We start from the raw sequence: 26,742 nt of genomic DNA, 5'->3' as shown, positions 1-26,742 counted from the left end.
TTGACTTTAAACAAACAGCCGGCAGGGTGTGGGTTGCACAGGTAATGAGTTTTGCTTCTTTTTCCTGTTTGGCATAAAATGTTTGGAAAGCAGGACCCCTGGACAGTTGGGTTTCGCAGAACTGAACCACCATGAGCGAAATAATTGATACCTTGAAAATGATAGAAACATTATTTGTGTTGAGTGGCATTTTGTTGGCTTTCGTATTGCACGGCACTTTGCTACCACTGGTGGTCCTGAAGCACTATGCAGGCATTGTGCTCAAGGTTTCTACAGTGCATGTTTAAAGTGCGTTCTTTGTGGGAGGCCTTGGATATAGCTCGTGATCTGAGGGGGCTTACGAACCATTGTGGCTCCAGCACAGTGCTTAATTTGTGCTGGTGGCTGGCACTCCTTTCTGGGGATCGGAATTTGTCATGATCAGACTTTGACATGATCAGACTTTGACAGGGAGTAGGAGAGGGAAACGTAGGCAATGATGACAAAAGGAGGTAGCGGGGACGAGAAGAATCTGCAAGAGCTGCCTTGCTAGTCTTTCCAAGCCATATATATACATTAATCCGTGTTACGGTCCCAGAGAGTCCAGTCAGGGCTGTTTATACACTGAGAGTCTGCCTTGTACCGATGTCCACTGCTTCTCCACCTGAGACAGTCATTGGTGGCCTCAATGGACGTCTTAACCAGCCTTACACCTCCCTTCAGGTGATATTCCTGTAGGTTTTTATTGCTCATTTTTGATTGGCTTCAGGTCTGTAGTTTGAAATCCAGGGCTATTAGAAGATTTATGTGGAGCCTGGGTCCCTCCAGCATCAAGCAAGGCCCCCCTGGGATGCATGGGGCCCTCGGATAAATAGAAAACAAAGTCCTTAGACATACTTTAAGGCTTCACTGGTATATGGTGGCGAAGGGCATTGTCTGCCTCATTATTAATTCATCAGAAAAGCAGGTTAGGCCTGCTTTTGTATTAAGTAAATACATTCTACAGTAGCAGCGTGAGGCCTGCTACAGAGCGAGTCCTGGGCCAAACACCGCTGCCAGTACCCCCACTTGCGACCTGGTTGAAACCTAAACCACCCCCTGCTTTGATCAGTGCTTTGTAGTCCATTTGCAACAACAATGGATCTCTTTGTGATCTGCATCTCGTGTGAAAGGCTTCCATCACAACGGGTCATGGAGCTAGAGCTAAGAGGAGACCATGTGATTTAATGGGCCACACAATTGTTTTCTTGGGTTCAGAAATTCTTACACAATTCTGAATTGTCTTGTCAATTAGTTTGTTTATAGACTGCATAAATGGAATGATGAAACAACCACAAAGTCTTATGTTGTATAGGAGTGCAGAGTGCGGAGGCCAAGCCAATAAATACACCTTAAGTAGGTGATAAACAAGTTCCTTAATCTTCTGTCACTATATTTAGCGTTACCTTCAGGTATTCTGTGGCCATACTAAATATCTCATGACGTAAGAGGCTTTCACAGCTTTTTGTCCTTGTGAGGTAGAGAAAACAAAGAGATTGTTTAGTTAACTATATATACTACATGATTGTTCTGCAGTATATGTACTCAAATAGGCGTTTTTAGGTCTCGCCTGCCAATGCACTTGCGCATTGCTGGTGAGAGATATAGAGGCTAAACCAAGGTTTGAAACCATGCGGATTTCTTACAGTTCGTGTGGAGCACTGGAGCGGAAAGCGCGTCCACATCAAAGCCATCGGCCTCCCTCCCACAGGCATCTGAAGCTTCCCCCAGCGTGCGCTCGGCCTCAGGCATTTCTCCTCCCCCCTAATTATTCACTCCTGCTGTTGCTGCCCACGGCCGGCCGTACTTTCACGGCCGCCAGGCCGTGTCTCACATTTCTCCTCCCCCCTCCCAGTGTACTTTTATTTCTGCCCGTCGCAAACCCAGGCCGTTTTCGGTATATCAAGCGCCTCCTTGTACCCTCTTCAAGCTATCGAATACATTCACTTTTGACATGCCCCGCAGTCCCAAACATCATAGCCTTGCAAGTGCTTCTGAGGTCCCTTCACGTTTCATTCAGTCTCTGGGGGCCGCTAGACTACTTAGGGCCCGGATGAGTGCGAGTGCAGTGGACGCGGTAGGCGGTGTGAATGAGACGCCGTCAGCTCCTGTTATTATTGCACTGATCAGATCTTTTAAAACTGTGTATACTGTGATTTTATTACTTCGTGATTCTGTGCTTACCTCACCCTTTGCACACTCTCCCGCAGCCCCGGTCCGACACGGCTTGTGCCGCTTGATCGGACGGCTGGCACGGGAATCCTCTCACTAATCCCTACACTTCCGGCGGATGTCGGGGTCAGCGCTGCAGTCTGTGGGGGCCGCTAGACTACTTAGGGCCCAGAACAAGCGCACGCGCGCAGCGGGCGCGCCAAAGGCAAGCCCATCCGCGCCCGTCCACGCCCAAACGGGCCTAGGGGGTAAGACCCCTGCCCAATTCCCTACTATATCCACCATCTACTCCTCAGTCGAACTCCATACACTGAGGCCAAAGGATAACCCTGACTACAACATTTTCCATCCGGACTCCCTGTGCTCTAAAGTCTGCAAATCTTGCAAATTTGCAAATTTTTTTTGGGTCCTTCTCAAAGGTGCCGCCGCTTTCTCCCAGAAATTAAACCAGACTTAAATTTCTCCTTTCTTAGCCTTAACTGCCGTTCCCTAGGCAAACATAAAAGGGACATCTTCGACCTGCTAACGAATGAAGTACCAGATGCCCTGTTCCTTACTGAGACATGGCTACATGACAGCTCAGGCCCTGACATTGCGGAGGCTCTACCCTCCAATTATGCGATTGTCAGAGCAGGCAGACCCAATAACAGGACAAGAGGAGGCATAGCAGTAGTTTTCAAAAACACATTTCAATGTAAGTTTGATCCACTGAACTCATCTAATTGCGAGGCGGCGCTATTCAAACTTTTGTTACATTCGCATTTCACTCTTTCAGGACTATTAGTGTTCAGACCACCGGGGCCCTCGAATGAATGGGCCCTACAATTCCCCAACCTTGTGGCCCCACTACTCATGAACGCCCCAAATTTTTCCATTTTAGGGGACATGAATTTGCATCTAAAAGACCCCCTAAACTCGACAAGTAGTAATTTCATAGCTGACCTAGCTGCCATGAATATTCTGCTCTGCAATTCAGGACCCACGCACAAAGCTGGTCATCTTCTTGACCCTATTTTTTCCAACCTTCCCCCGCGCTCCCACTTCACTGGTCTGATCACTTCCTTGCTAATTTTAACATCACTTCCCCAGCATGCACTCCCAACGCAAGGACTACAGCAAGCATTTTAAAAAAAGACTGGAAAAAATTAGACATGAATATTTTTAAGCTGACCTTGGATGCACTCCTTCCCCCCCAGATTTACCCACAACGGAGGATGTCGAAAGCGCATCAGCTAGGACTGACGTCTGGCTCTCCAACGCCATTAACGCCAGTCTCCCCTTGTCCAAGAAAAAATACAACATGCCTAAGACCCCAGCCCCTTGGTTTAATGCATCGCTTAAAGTAGCAAAATCCAAATGCAAAAGACTGGAACGTAGCTGGAGAAATAATTACTCCCCGGAACGTGCAGTCATCTACAAAAAAAGAATTAAAAAGCTACCATAAGGCTTGTGGCACTGCCAGGGCCAACCATGTCTCCAAAACCATTTGAGGCCACAAATAATTCCAAAACATTGTTTACCCTGGTAAAAGAGCTTGGGGGCTCCGAAACGGCAGCCAAACCACCCACACTGAACAATAATCAATGCTAAGAAATAGCCCTATTCTTTACGCAAAAAATTGAAGCCATTTATCAAGACATAGCCCTTCAGCAGTGCAATAGATCCCAACATACACATTCCCCGAAGCTGAACCTAGCGTCCTGTTCTTTATCCACCGATACGACTCACACTCAGGAAATTCTGAACACATGGCCGAGTCTCAATCTGGATTCACTTACTAAAATCTTAGGAAGTTTAAAATCGGGCTCACCCAATGACCCACTTCCCATGTCTGTCTTAAAACAGCTTGACTCGGACCATGTCCATTATTTGTTTGACCCTTAATCTGTCCCTACGGGATTCCATCATCCCGGCCAGATGGAAGCATGCTATGGTATCTCCTCTTCTGAAGAAGCCTACAGCCGACCCTAAGATCCTCTCCAATTTCCGGCCTATCTCGCTCCTGCCGGCCTTTTCCAAGATACTGGAAAAGCATGTTCATTCCCATCTCGCGCAGTTTGTGGAGGACAATCTTATACTCCACCCGTCTCAATCGGGGTTCTGTCGCGGTTTCTCCACTGAGACAACACTGGGAGTCACAGAAAACGTACGCCAGCTACTAGATAGAGGAGACACAGTGGCACTGATTTTACTCGATCTCAGTGCCGCATTCGACACCATCTCCCACACCATACTTATAGAAACATTGACCGCCATAGGTATAGGCGAAGCTGCACGTAGTTGGCTGGCCTCCTTTCTCTTACATCGGACCTTCCAGATTTTCTCTAACTCATCAGCCTCAAATACCCATAAGTCTCCCTATGGGGTGCCCCAGGGCTCGATACTCAGCCCCCTTCTCATCAATCTTTATGTGAAACCATTAGCCCTACTAGCGGAACAAGAAGGCCTTATTCTTTTCACCTACGCGGATGACTCCCAAATCGCTTTTTCCCTTTCAGATCCAACCCAAGGCTTAACATCCCCCCTTCAGTCAGGTCTGAGAAAAATTGTGGACTGGATGAACCAGAACCTCTTGAAACTGAACGGAAGCAAAACCGAAGTTTTAATTTTAGGCCAAAAAAGTGATCTATGGAGCTTCAAACATTGGCCTCCTGAGATGGGCCCCATCCCCTTGCCAGCCGAATCTGTTCGAAATTTAGGATTCACTATTGATAACACCTTGACCATGCAACACCAGGACAACAAGGTCTCAGCCATCTGCTTCACAATTCAGCGCTGGCTTTAGAAAATTATCGGGATGCTGCCCACCAATACCAAAAGAACCGTTATCCATGCCCTGATCATGTCCTGGCTGGACTACGGCAACGTGCTCTACCTAGGGACAAACAAAACAGTGACCAGACGTCTTCAACTGGTCCAGAATGCCGAGGCCAGATTGTTGAATAACATCCCCAGATCCAGTCACATCTCTGGTCCCCTTCGCGATCTTCACTGGCTCAGGGTTGAGAGTCATATCAAATTCAAGACCCTGAGCTACATGTTTAAGATCAAAGCAGGCACAGCTCCCCAGTACCTTCACGCCCTTGTTAATCCCTACAACCCTCCGCGTAAACTCGGTTCATCTTCTATGGAGTATTTCTTTGTACCAAGAATTAGACTCGCCAGAATGGGAGGGCTGGTCCTTTGCCTACCTGGGCCCAACACTGTGGAATACATTGCCTCTGCACGTGCGGACGGAAACAAACTATGCCCGATTTCGTAAAAACACTAAGACCTGGCTTTTTAACCAGTAATTAGCACACATCACCTGTCCATTAAAACTATGTGACGGTTGACATTTATAGCACCCTATCTGTCCAGCGCCGGGAAACCCTTTTTGGGTAGCTGTCGCGCTCTACAAGATTAAATAATAAATAAATTTTAAAACTGCTGCTCCCGGGTTATCCCTGATTCCATGTCGCTACACCCCGCTACCTCCATTCACAGATTATTCACGGCCACCAGGCTGTGTCTCGCATTTCTCCCCCCCCCCCCCAGTGTCGCAATCCCAGGCCGTTTTCGGTTCATCAAGCGCCTCCTTGTACCCTCTTCAAGCTATCGAATACATTCACTTTTGACATGCCCCGCAGTCCCAAACTTCATAGCCTTTTTAATCTTCTCCTTTTGGATTAGGGTGCAATTTATTTATGAATTTGGACGCATCTAGTGGACTAAAACGCTCGACTGCTGTCCCGTATCAATTTACGTGCCTCTTTTGTGTCCTACCAAACGGGCCTTTTTTTAAATATATTATTAAAGCTAAAAAACAAACATCTTAAATTATGAACACAGTACCATCTTGTCAGGCGTTGGTCACAATCAAACTAAACTTAAACTATTAGGTACCACGAGATATCGCCGTTCGCTCACATTTTCTGTGTACATCAAACAAAGTGACTTGGTCAAACGTCCATTATGGAATCTTGGCTGCATAGTGCAATTCATTGGATATTCTGTTCTGGTTTAGGCTGGATAATGTCTACTTTTGTAGATCTATAGTTTAGGAAAAATTTACAATTGTCTGGTCAAGTTCGCGCTATATAAAACACCGTAAAATAAAAAAAAGACATGGCATACATATTCGGTCAAACTATAGACCTAATCGTATGACCATTTAGAAATGGCATTGTATTGGTATTTATATAGCGCGGTTGCTGCCCAATGGGCGTCCAAGCGCTGGAGTATGAAGACAGAACTGAATGCTATACTTTTAACAAGTACATTCCACTAACTGTTTCCCACCTGTAATTTAAGGTTTACTATTTACTTGTGCGAGTGTACTGCAGTGCATAGCTTTTAAAGATGGACCTGCACAAACCAGCTACGTCACCCAGCATCACTCAGCGCTACCCCAGCATCACTCAGCACCACCACATTATCACTCAGCACCACCACAGCACCACTCAGCACCACCACAGCACCACTCCGCACCACCACAGCATCACTCAGCACCACCACAGCACCACCACAGCACCACTCAGCACCACCACAGCACCACTCAGCACCACCACAGCACCACTCAGCACCACCACAGCACCACTCAGCACCAACACAGCACCACTCAACATCACCACATCATCACTCAGCGCTACCCCAGCATCACTCAGCACCACCACATTATCACTCAGCACCACCACATTATCATTCAACACCACTCTGCAGCACCACTCAGCACCACTCAGCACCAATACAGCACCACTCAGCACCACCACATCATCACTCAGCACCACCACAGCACCACTCAGCACCACCACAGCACCACCTCAGCACCACTCAGCACCACCACAGCACCACTCAGCACCACCACAGCACTACCACAGCACCACTCAGCACCACCACAGCATCACTCCACGCAACCCCAGGTTATAGGTGTCACATTTGCGAAAGTTATAACTATTGGCATTGTAAATGACAAAGCTATTAATTGAGCTATTTTCAAAACCAACACATAAATAAAAAAAATGTTATTTACAAGACCAATAGCTCAAACTTTCCTAATGCGAGACCTATTGCATAGCAAATGCTTGTCTTTTTTGGATCCATTTTACAGGGGAGCAAATAAATGAAAGGAGGAAATAGAAGGTTATGCCTGTTTCTTGAAGTCTTTGTTTTCACTAAATGAGGAGGAGCAAGACAGAAAGAGGGGGTGGGGGCGGCATGAGAACTGGACACTGTCCTTGTCTACTCTGGCGACAAAGGAAAATAGTTATTTTCCTACTCTGCCCGTTCCCAAAAGCTGAGCGTTAACTATCGGCCTTGGCGATTAATGCCGTCCGGGAGGCATGTTTAAAATAAGAAAGTAGGGGAATGGACTCTATGAAATTTAAGAACTAGGGGCACTCTGTGCCCTGCTGATCCCGCCCACTTCGACCACTGGATAACACCATGCAGTTATGTCTAACCCTGGAGCTGATGGAGGAAGATTGTCTAATAGCAGAGATTCTGTGTGCGGGTGTCAAAGTGAGAACAAGCATTGGTATAGCCAATAGGTCTCCCCTTTGGGACCTTATAAGTGTTTAGCTATGCAACACTTGATGTTGTTGCACCAAGGATATTGTGCTGGATAACTAAACACTTATAAGGTCCCAAAGGTGACACCTATTGGCTATGCCAATGCTTGTTCATTTTTAGGGGGAGAGTACCGATACATCTCAGGAGAGACATAATACTTTTAATTGGAGAGTACCGCACTTCTGAGAAACAAGCAGGTACTCTGGTACAAAGTACCTGCACTTCTATTTTTCCAATTAAAACACTGCTTATACTTATGAAGTTCAAACATAGCTTTAAATCACTAATAGCTGTAAGGAGAACAGGGGAGGGATGCAAACGAATGTAAAGCCTGGTTCTGTGTAATATTGTTGTAGATGAACATTGCTTACATACTCTATCATTCATGACAAATGATTCCATAAATATTGGGACTGTTGTGACTCCTTCCCATTGTCTTTGTTCCATCTAATATCACGTAAGTGTTCAACCTGTTATTGAAATGTAAGAGCAAACGTCAAATCACATGATGGAAGAAAGGCAAGCTGGAAAACCCTGCTCCGAGTGGGCTTCCAGCTCGTCTTTGGAAGCTGTGAAGAGCAGATGTCCATTGCGCGTCTTGAAAACACCCCAAAACATTGGCAGAAGCCAGAGGAGCAAAAGTGTCTCTTAAGTAGCTCTCGGAGTGAAGCCCTGCCCCTCTGAGGCCCTGCCTCCTCCTCCTTTGATGAACATTGTTTTTGAAGTTGACAGGTCTTCAATATGGCTGATCATAAACTGTAAATGGCCACCTGTCCAGCCTTGCTCAAGCCTTAAAAGGGAAGTGACCTCATGCATATCTGTCCCTTTGCTGTCAAGCAGACTCACACAAACTTCTCTGATTTCCCACCGCTCCCAAGTACTGCCAGCCAGGAGCAGAGACGATATTAAATGTGAATTGCGACCTTCACGCTCTGCGTTTTCTTCTCCTTTTCAAGAGGTGTGTGCGGGATTGATAGAACAAAGCGTCTGAAATGGTCTTATCAGCTCGAAGCGTAGGCATTTACTTGAAAGCCCCGCAGGTGTCTGCAGGAGCAGCGTGCGCGGGCCCTCGCCTGTCTGTCTCACACTCGCTCCCTGTCTCTCCCAAGTCATTATTTGCCTGCTCTCTGCTGGTCCCCTGAGAAAGAAAAACAAGCACACACCACTCACGTGTTCTCTTCAAAATCCTGACAGTAATGCTGCGCACTTTTACGAGGGCATTATTTAGTGAGACACTAGGCAGACACGCTCGCTTGACAAGCGGCCTCTGACTCGGCAGTTTGCCTCTTAGCTTCTTTGTGAAAAGGTACTACAAGCGAACAAATCATTCATTTTGGATAGGCTATATGCTAGATGTATTTGCATTGGGCACCTGCGCATATGTTTTGACACAAAAACTTTTCCTCTCTTCTGCAAGAAATCTTCACTCCTACCTCAAATACCTTACACCTTTTAACAAGGAACGCCATTGCATTTTATAAATAACCCGCAGTATTAACACACCTAGTCCAAAATTCCGGCACACAAAGGCAGCAATGTAAACTCACATTCATTTCTACTGTTTACAGGACATAAATGCCAATTTTGGCTGCACGTTTGGGAAGCGAGATCGGAACGATTATCCATCATGACCAAAAGGGATTTATTAGAGGTCGACAACTGGCCGACCTAACTTATGATCTGTTCGGAGCGATAGGCATAGCCTCAACCTTTGCCTTGCCTCTTGCAATCATGACACTCGATGCAACAAAGGCATTCAATAGGGTCAATTGGTCCTATTTAACTGCAGTTATGGAAAAATTCCAATTTGGCCCCAAATTTTGTAGAGTGATAGGTTTGCTGTATAAAAACCCGAGAGCTAGCCTTTTGATTAATGGCACACGTACAAAATCTTTTGAAATCAGCAGAGGGACAAGACAGTTGTGTCCTCTCTCCCCTCTTCTATTTAACATTTATGTTGAACCATTTGTCCAGACCATAAGAGAACATCAATATTCTGCCTTTTTCTTTCTCTGATTGGGAGAAGAAAGTCTGGTTATATGCTGACGACATTCTCATATATACAACTGACCCTGCGCAGACATTTCCCTACGGTCATAAAAAGGGCTGAAGAATTTGGAACGTTCACAGGGTATGAAATAAATGCCGGAAAAACAGATATAATGGCTTGGAATATCGCAAACCTTCAGCTCCCGGTGACACCTTCAATCCGCTATCTGGGGATTAGAATCACAAATGATATAAACATCTTGGCCCAGACTAATCTAGATCGGATTTTCCACGAATTCAAGGCATTGATGATAGCATGGTCCTTTCTCCAGCTTACCATCTATGGGAGAACGAGCCTAGTGAAAATGACCATCCTCCCCAAATACACATTTATTTTTAATACTATTCCATTAACATTTGACACTACGCAACTGTTTAAATGTCAGCAAAACATTAATTCATTTATCTGGAGCTTTAAATCAACCAGGCTGTCATCGAAGAAATTATGAAGGAGGAGAGAGAAGGGGGGACTCGCATTGCCAGACCTGGAATATTACGCCTGGGCTTTCCATCTGTCCCACTCTAGGATGCTATTAAAGACCCCCCCAGGATAATTCAAATGGTTGTATGTTCAAAGCAATGTTATTGGGCTCTAATCTTCCACTTGATGGCTTCTTGTTTAAGTTTAGACATAAGAGATTTTTTAAGAAAGTGAGGCTAAAGACCCTATATTTGCTCCTAAAAGAATGGACTCAAATCAAATCTAAGGTTGGGATGGCATATCTTCCCAATTTTGCACCGATCTGGGATTTTCCAGGGTTCTCTCCGCAATACATCAAGACGGTTAAAACTGTGATATTGGAGGCAGGAATAAAAAGATGGGGAGAGTTGGTGGCAGGAGGATCCTTACTAGAATGGGAGGTATTCTCAGACAGGATAAGCTCATCATTATCATGGTTCATCTATATACAACTGTCTAGTTGGCTTCGAGATCAGACAAAGAAAAAGGTCAAAATTGGAGGGTACAGCTCCTTAGAGAAAAACTTAGTCGAGAAAGCCTACGGGGGTAAAGAGGTTGCTTTTTTCTATTGGAACATCATGGAAGAAGTTGAGGGCGAATTCAACCTTCCTGTAAAACTGTGGGAAGGAGATGGAGAAGCCCAAGCAGAAGAACTATGGATGAAATCCTTTAGCCTTTTGTATAAAATAATAAAACCTGCGTGGTTGAGGCGCAACCAATTATTTACACTGCATCGCGCGTATTACTACCCCAAAAAACTCTCCAAGTTCCAACCAGGGAAGTGCTGTAGTAAATGCCTTCTTCCAGCAGCTTCAGATTTACACATGTTTTGGGAGTGCCCGAATATTACTAGATTCTGGCAAGAAGTCAAGATAACTCTCGAATCAATTCTTAGAATTTCGATCCCCTTCTCATGGTCTTTAGTTATTTTTGGGCTAAATGATAACATCAAGGGACTAGAGAGGGAATTCCTATACTATGCCATTTTGTTAGCAAGAAGACAAATATGTAAAAACTGGGTCAACATCAATTCGCCGACTCATGCAGAGTAATTGACATCACTTTATTCAACATCTAAAGTTGATTTGGCAAGGGCCTGTAGTCCCCGTACTGTGAGATTCTTGAACTATTTAATTGGGTGGAGATAAAGCTGTCAGAGAACCCGAGGTTTTTTTTGGGGGGGGGGTTTTCCCCCGGGTCCGATGATTAAGCCCAATACTCCGTGTCCAACGGGAGGCTCCCCATGCCACAAAGCTATTGGACTAACAGCCTGCAACAGGCTTGAATGGAGATAGATCGTGCGAGGTTTCCCCTCGCTGAGACATCGGGTCTGTCTCTCTGGGGGTTACGGAGCTATTTTCTGGTTTCCTACCTGTACAGAGAGGAATGTGTCTTGGCGGTCGGAGAGTTCTTGGAACGATGAAGTGGCTAATGAGGACAAAAAAATAAATAAATAAATAAATGCCAGCACTGCCTATCAAGGTGCAAGACCCCCTTTTGCAAATCACGAGGTATGTCATTTTATTTCCTTCCCATGTGCGTCGTCTTCCACTGTCACATGACAGTTCCCTCATTTGTTCCCAAAGTCTAAGGTACATTTTATGAGGGTGTGCCCGCAGCCCCTGTCCCCTCTGGCCCTCCACTGTCTGCCACCCCCATGGAGCCTCTTCCCTGCTGCAGTATGCCAGGCATCTCCGCACGCTGACAGTCACCCAGCAGCTGTACTGCTGTAATTCAAACTGCCCGGCCTCGCCGTCAGCTGGGGCTCTTAACCGCACACCCCGGAGGGAACGCCCGCTGCCACCTAGTTCTGGAGCCCCCTGTCCAGTGATATGCCACTTTACAGGCGCTGCGGCTTCTGCCAGGGTCCCAGCCCGCAGTTGCCACTCAACCTGTTGGCACGCAGAGCCTGCTGTCACGTAAATGTGCCCGGTGGAGACTGGTATGCCCACATCACAGCGACAGACACTATTGCTAGAAATGGGCCAGGTGCCCCAGTTTCAAAAAGTTCCAAATGAATAAAACATATAAAACGGTGACACACTACATGAAACTTGCCACACTGCTGCCTTAGAGTCCACAGTAACACCGATGAACCCCTCTCGCTGACATGAATGGGCTACACCAAACCGGCCAGGACAAAAGCAGACGGGGACCAGATTCACAGAAAGGTGGAAGGGTGCCTGTGAGCAGGGCACGGGTCGGGCGCCCCTAGTTCGCAGGCAGGCCTCCGAGTCCAGACGTCAGGTGGGGAAAGGAGGACTTGCGGCGGTGGCAGAGTCCAGCGCAGACTCGCCACACCGAAAGGATCAGATAACTGTCCAGCGTCACACATGCTGGCGTCCGTCAAGCTGGACGTCTGCAGGCATCGGCGAGCCCAGTTTTATTCCTGTCCGCCTCTGAGCAAGTTACCAGAGCTCCCCAGAATCTGATGGCATAGGACTGTCCATGGCAAGATGCATATGCGAAGTGGCATTTTCATTGCTATGACAACTAAAGCTTCGTAAGATGGCGTCTGACTGGCCACAGTCTGTAGGTACATGTGCATGCTGTTTGCTTTGGACAATTGGCGAGAGCAGTCATCTTTGTCCATGCAGACGCGCGCATGTAAACCCTTGGGAGAATTGATTGCAAAAGGCATTCGCATGCCAGAGCAGCGCATGCGCTGCTTTCGCCAGGCTAGACCTAAAAACAGGAGGCCGTCATCCCGAAACCCGAGACATGTCTTGGGCGATATCCTAAAACCCGGGACATGTATCGGGTCTAGAGATTCATCAGTCCTACAAGTACCGACTTGCACCCAGCTGGGTGATCCACTGAAGAACTGCAAGTACCAGAGTCCCGAGGGGCGATCCGGAGGAGGGGCTAGCGGTGTGCGCTCCATATATGACGATACACCTCACCCACAGTCAGTGCAGAGCCGGTGCACGGCCTGCACAGGTTTTAAAGCACACTGCCGAGTGACAAATGTCAATGGAAATCCTCTGCTCTTGTTTTTTATTTCTCATGTCACCCAGAATGCCCAGGGCATTGATGAGAACCTGCGGCGGGCCCCTGCTTCGTGTCCTCCTCCTGCCCTCACCTTGTGAACAGGACCTGCAGAGGCCACAACTAGTTCACCTTCCCTTTCACTTTCTGGAAATGGGTCTGCAAATTCATCTGCTCGTTTTAAGCATCTGTGTGAATTTCCATATGTTATGCTGTACAGACGCACCATGGCCAAACACGCCAGTTTCCGATTGCAACTGGCTGTCTGGAATTAAAAACCGTTTTACTGGCTGGAGAAGTCTGTGGTTTGTCTAGTCACTGTTTTGACTCATCATAAATTAGCACAGAGGGTTAATGTACGTGCTGAAGAGCATGACGTGTAACATACAGTTCACACATTTATATCCTGTATATGATTCATCATAGAGATCACTCGGTAGTTGCATTTCATATGTTACAGCCATAATATAGCACAGTGAGCTATGAACTGGCGTCAAAGTATTGCATGAAAACTGCAAAGTTTAGGTTTTTGTGGTTTTTCTCAATCTTTTGTTATTGTAGGTTTTGTAAGAGTGTTCCTTGGGTAATAATACGTTCTTACTAGACACCACAATCACCGTGTTACATTTTAAATCCTGAGTTTGTGTTTCTCCAATCAATCATAGCATTTGTAAAGCGCGCTACTCACCCGGAAGGGTCTCAAGGCGCTGGGGGAGGGGGGGGGATCCGCTACTGCTCGAGCAGCCAGGTCTTGAGTTTCTTCCTAAAGGAGAGATGGTCCTGGGTCAGCCGTAGGTGGATGGAGAGGGAGTTCCAAGTCTTGGCTGCCAGGTAGGAGAAGGCTCTTCCTCCGGCGGTGGCTCTGCGGATGCGTGGTACGGCAGCGAGGGCGAGGCTAGTTGATCGTAGCTGGCGGGTGGGCGTGTAGAAGGTCAGGCGGTCGTTGAGGTACTTGGGGCCCAGGTCGTGCAGAGCCTTGTGTGCGTGGGTGAGGAGCCTGAACGTGATCCTCTTGCTGACGGGGAGCCAGTGCAGGTCTCTCAGGTGGCCGGAGATGTGGCTGTGTTGGGGGATGTCCAGGATGAGTCGTGCGGAGGCGTTCTGGATCCGTTGGAGTCTTTTCTGAAGTTTGGCTGTGGCTCCGGCGTAGAGGGTGTTCCCGTAGTCCAGTCTGCTGGTGACGAGTGCCTGGGTGACGGTCTTCCTGGTCTCTGTGGCGATTCATAGGAAGATCTTACGGAGCATGCGCAAGGTGCTGAAGCACGATGAGGAAACGGCGTTGACTTGTCTGGTCATCGAGAGGGAGGAGTCCAGCATGAAGCCCAGGTTGCGTGCATGGTCCGTTGGCTTGGGAGTGGTGCCCAGGGCAGGGGGCCACCAGGAGTCGTCCCAAGCGAAGGGCGATGATCCCAGCATGAGGACTTCCGTCTTGTCTGAATTCAGTTTCAGGCGGCTGTTCTTCATCCACTCGGCGACGTCTTTCATCCCTTCGTGTAGGTTGGTTCTGGCGGTGGCGGGGTCGTTGGTGGGGGCGAGGATCAGCTGGGTGTCGTCGGCGTAGGAGATGATGTTGAGGTGGAGTTGGCGTGCAATGCCTGCGAGGGGGCTCATGTAGACTTTGAAGAGGGTAGGGCTGAGTGAAGAGCCTTGTGGTACGCCGCAGATGACTACGGTGGCCTTGGATCTTAACGGGGGGAGGCGGACTCTCTGGGTTCTTCCGGCGAGAAACGAGATGATCCACTCCAGTGCCTTCTCTTGGATTCCGATGTTGCTGAGGCGCTGTACTAGGGTGCGGTGACAGACAGTGTCGAAAGCTGCGGAGAGGTCCAGGAGGATGAGAGCCGCTGTTTCTCCGTTGTCGAGCAGGGATCTGATGTCATCGGTGGCTGCGATCAGGGTGGTCTCAGTGCTGTGGTTGGCTCGGAAACCGGACTGCGAGGGGTCGAGGGATCCATTTGTCTCGAGGAAGGCGGCGAGCTGTCTGTTGACGGTCTTCTCGATGACTTTGGCAGGGAAGGGGAGGAGCAAGATGGGGTGGAAGTTCCTGAGGTCGGTGGGGTCCGCTGTTGGTTTCTTCTGGAGGGCGCTGAACTCGGCGTGCTTCCAACTCTCTGGGAAGGTGGCGGTGTGGAAGGAAGTGTTGATGATGTCCCGGAGTTGGGGTGCGATGATGGAGTTGGCCTTGTTGAAGACGTGGTGGTGGCAGGGGTCGGTTGGTGATCCGAAGTGGATGGTGTTCATTGTGCGGGTGGTGTCTTCGGTGCTGACCGGGGTCCAGTTGCAGAAGGGGGTTGTGGGGGCGTTGGTTCGGTGGTTGGGTGCGTGGTTGGTGCGCCGAAGCTGTTGTGTATGTCGGCGATCTTGCTGTGGAAGAACGAGGCGAGTGAGTCGCAGAGGTCTTGCGAAGGAGTGATGTTGTTTCCGGCGCTGGGGTTGGATAGCTCTTTGACGATGCTAAAGAGTTCCTTGCTGTCGTGGGCGTTGTTGTCCAGTCGTTCTTTGAATGCTGTCTTCTTGGTGGTGCGGATCAGCTGGTGGTGCTTGCGGGTGGCGTGCCTGAGGGCGGTCATGTTGTCTGTGGTTTGGTCGTGGCTCCAGGCTTTCACGAGGGTGCGGCAGTTCTTCTTGGCGTCCTTGAGTTCGTCGGTGAACCAGGGGGCTTTCTTGCTGCCGGGCCTGCTGGTAGGGTTCTTTAGTGGAGCGAGGTCATCGGCGCAGGAGGTCAGCCACTGAGTGAGGTTGCTGGCTGCTTCGTTGGGGACCGTTGTACTGGCGGGAGGGTTCTGGCCGAGGGAGGTGGTGAGCTGTTCGGCGGTGATCTTGCTCCAGCTCCGGCGAGGAACCTGTTGTGCGTGGTGGTGGGTGGTGGTTCTTCTGACGCTGAAGTGGACGCAGCTGTTGTCAGTCCAATGGAGTCCGGTGGAGTGGCTGAAGGAGATGTGCTTGCTGGAGGAGAAGATGGGGTCAAGCGTGTGGCCGGCGTAGTGGGTGGTGGTGTTCACCAGTTGCTTGAGTCCGAGGTTATCCAGCAGGGTGGTGGTGTTGCTGTCCTTGTTGTTCTCCATGTGGAAGTTGAGGTCCCCTAGGAGGATGTAGTCAGCGGAGGGGAGGGCGTGTGGGCTGATTAAGTCTGCGATGTCTTCGCTGAATTGTGTGCGTGGTCCCGGGGGTCTGTAGATGAGGGTGCCTTTGAGGGTCGTCTTGGGGTCGGTGTGTATTTGGAAGTGGAGGTGTTCGTTGGAGTTGGTCGAGATGCGAATGGGGTTCTTGTGTACGATGGCAATGCCTCCTCCAGTGAAGGACTGGGTTCTTTAAGACCCAGCGGTGCCAGGGCACAACACCTGAAACCTTCGTGGGTAACCTGCTCCGGCGTACGAATGACAGAGACACGGGACACTTCCTTCGGCGTCAAAGATTCAAGGTTTATTTGCTGCAGGGAACACAGAAATCACAGGAAGTACATCGAGTGTAGTTCGGGGAGACTGCTTCAAATTGGTTCTGTGGATCGCTCCTTTTATACAGTTTTTACCCATAGGACAACATGGCACACAAAAGTTTACAACCCGGTTCCCATCATTATCCCCCAGAGGGGTCGCTTTGGTCACTTTGATACACATGAGGTCCGGAACATAAGTGCGGAAACATTTGGTGATTCCCAACTGTAAAAACCCATCTTCCCACCATTAGCGAATTCCAATCAGCAGTAAAACAGATCGAAATAGGAACAAGGACAGGTGCAGAGGAAGACGGAGACAGTGGGGAGATCGGAAAAGGGTGTAAAAGGGGAGGTATCGGGAAACACGAGATACAGGCATCAAAGGGACGTGCCTAATGAGATGCACGGCTGAGACAATAAGTCCGTGCGGCAAGATGAGCCTCGAGCGGCGCCATCTGCTTTACAGTAGCATCCCCCTCGTCATAAAGACACTTACAAAGGACATGTGTCTTCTGCAAATATCTTGGGAGTCCCAGGGTCGCGAAGCGGACAACGTCCGTTCGCTGGCTACTTGAGGGCAAGAGACAAAATGGATGCCGTATCTAAGATGGAACCCGTGGGTACAGATAGAAATACCCGCGTAACAGACGAACGGTTTAGGTTAGCACAGCGAAACTGCGCACACTTACTAAACTCGTCATTTGCGGTTCATAGATACCAGACTCGACCATATTCGTGCGAGTCGAAAACACCACTTACAATTGTCACGGAACCTCACCAGTCTGGTTGACGCGGTCCCTCCGGGTGATCTTGTATCCGTCCGGGATGGCTATGGCGATGTCGGGTGCTGAGGAGGCGTTCATCCAGGTTTCTGTGAGGAAGGCGACGTCTGGTGATGTTGTGTCGAGCAGGTTCCAGAGTTCGACGGCGTGTCTGTGGACGGAGCAGGTGTTGAGCAGGATGCACTTGAGGTGGTTGTTGCTGGTGCTCTGCTTGCCGGTACGGTGCAGGTCCGGAGGCAGGTGAACTTGCAGGCTTGGCAGGTGAAGGGTCCGTGGGTACGTTTCGGGGAGGCTCGGTAGCAGGTGGTGATCCGTCCGGTGTTGAGTGCGTTGAGGGTGGCGGCGTCGTAAGACCGATGGGTGTGCTGGCCTCGACGAGGGCCACGGGTCCGGGTGAGGTCCAGGCGCGGTCGGGCGTAGACAGGCTTGCCATTGGCGCCCCTTTGGCGCACCGGCTGCGCGTATGTGCGGTCTCTGCCATAAATGGAGAGTGGGGGGGAGGAGGGAGGGAGGAGCAGCTGGGAGGTGGGAGCGGGGTGGCGAATGGGAGAGGGGAGAGGGAACAGAAGGAAAGGGGGCGGGGCCGCGGGGGAGCAGCGGCAGGGAGCGACGTGGAACAGCGGGAAAAAGGCAGCAGACGCGAGAGATAGAGAAATACAAAAATCAGGGGCACAGTCGAAAAACAGAAGTACACAATCAGGGGCACAGCGGACAAATACTGATACTAACGGAGGAGAGACCAGGGGGCAGAGAAGATCTCGACTCCAGGTGCAGCAGCGAGCAGGCGGCGGTAACGGGGGGACCGGGTGACCTCAGGAGGAGCCACGCAGCGGGTTGAGCCGGAGCGATCCACACTATGTACTCTTAACATTTGTCTTCCAGTATGGGCGGCGTGTGACTCCCACCTCATGTAGCCTCTATTGTTTTAAGTAACATATTCTACATTGATTTACAGAATTATATGATTTATTGTATCTGTAAAATATGTGTGTGCAATGCAAAGCGATCTGACACCCTATATGGGGATCAGTTGTGCTGTAAAAGAAATTACCTGTGGGAGATGGGGGGGAGGTGTTGGGGGGGGGGGGGGGCGCGAGGGGCATCTACGGAGTGTGGTACTGATGGCACACTGGAGAAGGTGGTGATGGGGGTGCCAACTAAAACTGTCTCACAGGATGTTTTTATTTTTGCAGCAAATTGCCCTATGACGTGACAACCGAGCAGGCCTTGTCACATGCGGAGGTGAAAAACCGCCTGGAGTCGTCTATCCAGAGCCTCCGGTCTGTCACCGACAAGGTGCTGGCGTCCATCTTCTCGTCTCTCGATATGATCCCGTGAGTGCTGCGTTCACCTTTTACAAACTTCAGAGCGGGGTCTTTATGGAAAGGAGCTGGAATGGCAGAGGCACCGCGTGGGTAGTGTGTAGGGGCACTTTCCACGCGTTTCCATTGCAGAGCAGGCATGCGGGAAGCGCCCTCTGTCCCTACCTGCATTTGGGCGATGACATATGTAAATGTCTGTAAGACGTTATTATTTTATAAATGCGTGATTTGTATTAATGTTGGCATTTGCTGCCACCACTGGCTTCGTTCTTTGGGCGGTCCCTGGTTCTTTGCCTTGTTTATTTTTCAAAATAAAATCATTGAACTTGTGATACTTTTTAGCATATTTTAGCCCAGATCTGTGGAGAATAAAAACGGTTTTATTTGGAAGGGTTTGGGTAAGTGTAGAAAGTCAATGGGGTGCGAGGGAGCTTATTCAACTTTTATTTTTCAATAAAAATCTTTTAAATCAAAAAAAAAAAAAAAAAAAAAAAAAAAAGAAATACGTGCTGCTGAAGGTGTACAAAGTACACGAACGACTCCATCACTTCTGGACAGTCCCGTTATATTAGCTTCCAGCAGAGGGCAGTATTTCATTGTTTTCTGTAGAAGTCTCACAAAAACTCGTTGGCTCTGTATCAGCTTGTTGTAATGTCTTTGTGGCTATAGCTTGGCCTGCAGATGCGTTGTGCTGTAGTGTATTAGCATTGGTATATTGCTTTCCATAATCATAATGCGCTTTACAAGCTTGCATGGAACCTTTATAATGCACAGCTGCTTCCCACTTTAAAAGTGCATTATTGTACTACTGTATTTCACAGGGAATGACTGCACTGTGACTGCCTGAGACATTCCCTAGAATAGTCCGCATACCCATCGCTAGTACTTTATTTTTCTACACTGTTGCACAGCATTGTCTCTGCTTGGTGACTGCAATACATACGTCCAATGGTGAAATTCAGAACTTTTTGCTTTGAAATTATCCATAAGTAAGAGAGTCATAAAGTATCCTTTATTAAACTTCGACCTCTGATCTCCTAGAACACCGCTGAACGGGTGTTTTATGTTTGTTCCTCCATTTAAGCTATACGTGTCCCGCTTCACCCACAAGTTACTTACCCTAAATTGTCATTGGTTGTTTCAGACTAGTCCGAAAGGATCAAAGTATATTTTTACATTTTTTAACGGTGTCTCTGAACTTTACAGCTTTTTTTTAAAGTGGTCTTCTATGTTTTGAGCACGGAATTGTTGTAGGTTAGAACCTCTCAATTCACATTTCAGTGCAAGCTCCAGGTATACTCAGTGCTCGAAATGGAAGAAATGCAGGCGCTCACCAGGCCTTTTGCCACCGAGAAGTGCCAGTCCCTCATTGAACAGTATTGTACCCCGGCTGGTGAGTGCTGGCACCCGTCTTTTTAAAGTGCTCACTACTTGCCCACTTAAAGCCTTGGTGTACTTTCTGGTACTTACCACTGGCGCTCACCCAGTAAGCAGAACACGCGTTGTCTGTATCAAACGCTAAGGATCATTCCAATCTGATAGGGGTTGGGGTGGTAGTTTTACACCTAGGAATGCATGCCAGTGTGACAATACTGAGTGTTTAACCCTGTTCTGAGGTGAAAATTCTACCAGGTTTTTCATGGAAACATTTCTGTAATGATAAAAGTACAGTATTAGCTCACAAGTTTCATTCCCGGCTCGAGCCTAAGCCACTTTTCTTCTCTTTGTTGGGTGCTTCAGGTATGGAATGAGGTACGTGGCCAAAGTCCTGAAGAACTCACTCCATGAAAAATTTCCAGATGCGACAGATGACGAACTATTGAAGGTTGGTGCTTGCATTGTGACCCCCCACCTTTGATGCCTGCTTTTGTGAGTGTGTGTGGGGGTGGGGGTGGGGGGATGGGGGATGGGGAAATAACTTTGTAGTGCAGTAATCTCATTTAGAAGTTAAATGCATGTGAATATGAACTTTTCATTTTCAGATAAATTGTTGCACTGGAATTACTTTCTAAATAAAGCCTGACATGTTCCTGGTTTAGGTGGAAATAGAAGATTTAAACTTGGCTGTCACGCTCATGTGATGCATCTGATTCGCATCAATGTGCACTGAGAAATATCCTTTCTTCACTGGCTTTCATTGGAAAAACACACTCTACAAGGAGAGATCCCTTCAAATAGCTACATACACGCGGGCTTGTCAGAAGCTTCTCTGGGGCTCGGGTCTCAATCGTGATGTGGGGTCTTCTCTGGGTGGTCGCTGTCCTCTTCAGAAGCACAGTGTCGAGTGGGCCTAGCTGGGAGGTACGAAGAGAGATAAACACCCCGGATGGACCAGAGCAGCCCTGGTAGGGTTCCATATACATAACGTGCCGCTGCGGAATGTGTTTATATGGAACATGTTTGGGATTCTATGTGCAGGAAATCCACAGCAGATTCTCATAGCAAACCTTGATATTATGGGTTAGATAGTTTGCTTTTCAGGGCCTTGAATCTCCTTTAGCCTCCCATTTTCGCTGTCCGTGAAGTGGCACAACTAATGTTGCTTGAGCCCCCCAGGCTGTCTTGTCAATACCTAACTCACAAAGTAATGTTAATCGATGCATTGGGCCTGTGCAGCTGTTCAGGCTCTTTAGGTTGTGGCATCTTTGGCTGGATCAACCAAACTAAAATGCCAAGATGGTATAATCGGACGTCAGTGTTACTGTACGGTGCCTGCATAGGGTCAAGCCTCGCTTCATTTCTGTGAATGTGTAATAGAAGATGCAGAATCGGGTCTGAAAGATTCAGCTTCAAGGTTTGAGTTTGTGGAGGACAGACATGTATGAAGGGACATTTAGCACTTGTTTTAGGGCCTTTCGCCAGTAGTTAGAGGCAAGGGAGGAAAATGTGACTCCGCAAACGCACAGTCACCCAGCTACTAATGTAAAGAACTGAGATCTGTCTAACAGACGGCCCAGGCATGCTGCAATGGGCAGAGGCCGAGGAGACACTTAATTTCGGAGAGGGACAGAGACAGCCTTGTGAGGGTTTCATTGATCCAGTACAAACTGCCCGTGGACTTTGCGCCTTAGGCTCCACTACACCTGTACAATCTCAGAGTTTTGAAGTGAAATAGTAATATTATCCAGTATTTGGGTGTCTTTCATAGATTCACATGCCTGAATCATTCCCCGTCGCCGAGACGGGAGCCTCCGGTACATAAAAAAGTAATGTCCTAAGGACATACATAGAGAACATAGGCCGAAGGGCCTCCCCTTTGGGGCCTTTCCACGTCCTTATGTAAAAAGGACCGAACTCTCATCGTTAGCCAATCAGCTCCGACCTCCCTCTAGAACCTTCCCGGGAGGAGCCTCCGTCCCTCAGATTTTCTACCGCACGTTGTGCTAGGGAGTCTCCAACCTGAGCTCTTCAGGTTTATTGCTTCGAAGTCTCAAACTTCTCGGGATAATCCCTCTGTTCAAAGGAATAATTATCCTATCTTCGACTGCCGTCTCCCATGTCGGAATCCAATAAAAAGGCTTCATCCATGGCAGACTCGCAAAAGAAAGCCCTTCTCAGGGCCTGTTCCTCCTGCGGCAAGAAGCGGATTCAAGCGGAGGATAAGCACGATCTGTGCTTGTATTGCCTGTACCCTGACCACGTCTCTGACAAGTGTAGGGTGTGTAGAGCCTTCCCAAAGAAGACTGTAAAGGAAAGAGAGGCTCGCCTTCTCGAATGGCTCGACAGGCTTAAGGACCGAGACACTCTGGAATCTTCCGAGGGTAGTGTCTCCGTGTCCTCAAAAGTCTCCAAGAAGAGACCCAGGGAGCAGTCCCCTGGAGAGACAGACACTCCTCCCAAGAAGGCGCACAGGAAGCCTTCGGAGGCACGTTCCACCACCTCCTCCGTGTCTGCTCGAGACGACCAGAGGTTCAAGAAACCCGCTCCATCTACTAAGCGGACCACCTCGGTCTCGACCACCGTGTCGACCACTACGGCCTCATCGCCCTCCGCGACGGCCACGACGACCACCACTGCGTCCTCAGGCGCACCGGTCTCCTCTACCATTCCTCTGAAGTCTTCGTCCAAGACCAAAACAGGATCATCGACGGTGTCCCCACTGTCTGCGTCATCGTCGCCTAAGAGATCCAAGTCAAGTTCGAAAGGTCGGCCTTCGCCGACGAAATCTCAAACCGAAGGATCGTCTCCTAAACAGTCAAGGTCAGGTTCGAAAGGCCCGCCTTCACCCAAGCAATCTCGAGTAGAAGGCTCTACCACCAGTAAGTCCACGGTTCAATTGTCCCCGCAGACTTTGGTTCCATCGACAATATCGGAATCGTTGCAGTCGCCAACCCAGGCGGCGGGCGCGCCATCTTCACGCACGTCGTCGGAAGGGACCCCGGCGCCATCTTGGAAGGAATCAAGATTGGTCGAGGTCTCCATTCACTCGATTCCACCCTCCTCGGTTCCCCCAACGAAGGGGTTGCCACCCGATCTGGAGCAGGTAGCTCTGCAGAGTGAGGATTCCGATGAGGAGAACCAGCCCGATCCGGCCACCTCCCTATCGGACAATCACGAGGACCAGGAGGAAGTCATGTATCAGGAACGTTCCGTACACTCAAGTGTCCGCACGGAAACCACCCCGATGATCTGTTTGCCCGTATCCCTGGTCAACGATTTGCGCTGCCTAGTGCAGGACTATAAGCAGAGATTCCCGGATGCCGACAGCGGAACCCAGGCACCGGTCACCCAGGCGCAGCCGTCTGCCTCGCGTCCTTCCGCACTCCAGGCCCGGCCTCGGGACCAACCCCAACCTCGTGCTCGGCCCCAGCCTCAGGTAGAGGACTCCTCTGAGGATGAGGAGGGGGAGGCGGACTTGGAGGAAGGTGAAGTGCAAGACGTCGACTCGGACCAGAGAAACGACGACGCCGATGCTGCGTCATCCCAGCATTCGTCAACCCCGGCGTCCCCACAACTGCGCCAAACCGAAGCGACGGACGTCGGGGGGTTCCACAGGCTAGTGGACAGGGCGGCTAAGAGGTTCCACATGGCGGTGGAATCCACGGAAACGGAATGCTTCCTCCATGATTTCAAAGAACACAGCCAGAAGTCGGCCAAGTCCATTCCAGTTATAGACTTTCTGTGGGAACAAGGCAAGAAGTTGATGCTTACACCTGCCTCGGTGCCTGCGGTTGTTCCGCGCCTGGACAAAAAAAATATAAGGCCCCGCTTACCGCGCCGGCCTGCCTTACCGGCCACCCCAAACCGGATTCGGTAGTGACTCAGGCGGCTCAAAAACAATCCCGCAACCCATCCTCGCCACTGTCCGCACCCCCGGACAAGGAGGGCAGAAAATTGGACACCATTGGCAAGCGGTTCTCTACCACGTCCGCCATGTCCATCAAGGTGGCAAATTCCATCGCCCTGCTAGGGCGCTACAACCGCCAGCTATGGGAAGACATTGCCCCCTACCTGCAAGACCTGCCGGCCACGGTCCAGGACGAGGTGAAAGCCCTCCTGGCGGAAGGACAAAACTCAGCTGCAGAGATCATCGACTGCGCCATCGACGCAGCCATGACTGGATTCCGCCAGCTGGCCGGGGCTGCCGTGCTCCGGCGCCAGGGCTGGCTCAAGGCAACGTCCTTTCGACAAGAGGTCCAATCTAAGGTACTGGACATGCCATTCGACGGTCAGTTTCTTTTTGGGGAAAAGATAGACGAAGCACTCCAGGCCATTAAGAAGGATACCGACACAGCAAGGGCGCTGGGCTCCCTCCAGTCCCGGAACCAGTCCTTTCGGGGTGGCCGCTCCAGAGGCCAGTATTCCTACAGAGGTTCCTACCAAAATAGGTCGTCCTACTCCTACGGCAACAGGAACCAGCCCCAGCACAAACAACAGAACCGACAGTCGTCCTATGGGAGGTCGTCCTTCAGAGGCAAATCCGCCAAGAAGGGCGCTGGCGGCCGCCAGTGACCATTTACTCCAGCCAGTCCCACCACCGTCTCAATCCTTTCAAATTGGAGGAAAACTGACCCACTTCCTCCCCAATTGGCGAAAAATCACTACGGATCGGTGGGTACTACAGATAATTCAATTTGGACATTCCCTCGAAATTATCAACACCCCTCCCAACACACCTCCGCTGAAGCGTGCTCACAAACACCTGCACCTCCTTCTCAAGGAAGTCTCCGCCATGTTGGTAAAAGGAGCCATCGAGAGGGTCCCAGCGTCCCAGAAGGGGACTGGATTGTATTCCCACTTCTTCCTGGTCCAACAGAAGGGAGACAAGTGGAGGCCAATCCTGGACCTCCGGGCGCTCAACGCCTTCCTTCGGAGTCAGTCCTTCCGGATGGTAACGTTACAGGAGATCCTGGGAGCGCTGGAGAGGGGAGACTCGATGGTCTCCCTGGACTTACAGGACGCCTACTACCATATCCCGATCCTCACAAGGCACAGGAGGTTCCTGCGGTTCGAGGTAGCAGGCAGACATTATCAGTTCAAGGTCTTGCCCTTCGGCCTCAAGTCAGCGCCACGTATCTTCACGAAGTGCTTGGCACCGGTGGCAGCCTTCCTGCGGCAAAGAGGTCACCAGGTATTCCCCTACCTGGACGACTGGCTGGTGAAGGCGCCTTCTCCGGGGGGCGCGACCGCTTCCTCCAACGCCTGCAGCGCACTTTTTCAACAGCTGGGTCTGACGATCAACCTCAAAAAATCCTGCACTACTCCATCCACGAGGATCACCTTCCTAGGGGCTGCCTTAGACACGGATTGCGCAAAGGCCTTCCCCTCGGAGGACAGGACCAACAAAATACTGTCTCTGGCCGCGGCGGTGGCCAAGAAATCTCGCATCAAAGTCAGGACATTCACCTCCCTGCTAGGGATGATGTCCTCCTGCATTCTCCTCATACCGCACTGCCGGCTCCGCATGCGTCCCCTGCAGGAGGCTCTGGCGCGGCAATGGAAACAGAGTTCCGGCTCGTTCGAGGACGTTATCAGGATCACACCGGCCATCATAAAGGCCCTTCTGTGGTGGAGAAGGCGGAAACACCTGACGGCCGGCTTGCAGTTCCTCCTGCCGCCGGCACCTCTGGTCATCACGACAGATGCCTCCCTGGAAGGCTGGGGCGCTGTTCTATTGGACCTTCGAGTCAGCGGCAAATGGGAGGCCCAAGAGAAACTACTACACATCAACCTCTTGGAGCTGAGGGCTGTGTATCTGGCTCTGCAGGCATTCCTGCCACGTATCGGAACTTCCCCGGTGCTCGTCAAAACGGACAACACCACGACGATGCACTACCTGAACAAACAAGGGGGAACGCGATCTCTCTCTCTCTCACGAGAATCGCAGAAAATCTGGAACTGGTTGGTGGCGCACGGGCTCTCCCTCAAGGCGGAGTACGTCCCTGGGAAGGACAATACCATCGCGGACGCCCTCAGCAGGCAGACCTCTCTCTCCCACGAATGGGAGCTGCACGGCGACACAGTGGCCCACCTCTTCTCGCAATGGGGAGCCCCGAAGATCGATCTCTTCGCGACAGCAGGGAACGCCAAATGCCCAAGCTACGCAAGCTGGCATCCCCAACAGGGGTCGTTGGGAAATGCTTTTTCCATCGGCTGGTTCAGCGTGTTTGCGTACGCTTTTCCTCCGTTCCCGATGATACCGAGGCTCCTCCGGAAGATGAAGACGGAGCCGTGCACCCTGATCCTGATTGCTCCGTACTGGCCGAGACAACACTGGTTCTCGGACCTGCTTCGCCTCTCCATCAGGCCCCCGATTCACCTGCGACAACACCCGAACCTCTTAACGATGTCCGGAGGCCAGGTACACCACCCGAACCTCCGCTCTCTCAAATTATCGGCCTGGCTCCTGAGCACCGAGAGTTCGGAGACCTAGAGATCCCGCAGGACTGCAGGGCCGTCCTAGCCAAAGCGAGGGCGGGCAGCACGAACAAGACCTACTCGCTGAAGTGGAAGAGGTTCTGCTTG

The 26,742-nt window shown here is 50.0% G+C and overlaps 1 protein-coding gene across 2 annotated transcripts in view; it reads left to right on the top strand.

Moving 5' to 3' along the window:
• IQGAP2 (IQ motif containing GTPase activating protein 2) overlaps positions 1 to 26,742 on the top strand; it is a 1,114,959-nt gene that overhangs the window by 919,141 nt on the left and 169,076 nt on the right. For both annotated transcript variants that reach the window (XM_086960756.1, XM_086960757.1), the window contains 2 exons: positions 18,649 to 18,789; positions 20,518 to 20,602. In XM_086960756.1, coding sequence (XP_086816882.1) covers positions 18,649 to 18,789; positions 20,518 to 20,602 — 226 coding nt within the window. The remainder of the gene's footprint in view (positions 1 to 18,648; positions 18,790 to 20,517; positions 20,603 to 26,742) is intronic.

Source organism: Lissotriton vulgaris, chromosome 3_1 (assembly GCF_964263255.1).
Source record: "Lissotriton vulgaris chromosome 3_1, aLisVul1.2, whole genome shotgun sequence".
In the NCBI taxonomy this organism is placed as follows: domain Eukaryota; kingdom Metazoa; phylum Chordata; class Amphibia; order Caudata; family Salamandridae; genus Lissotriton; species Lissotriton vulgaris.
The sequence above is the reverse complement of the archived record's forward strand: the minus strand, read 5'-3'. Positions and strand labels throughout refer to the sequence as shown.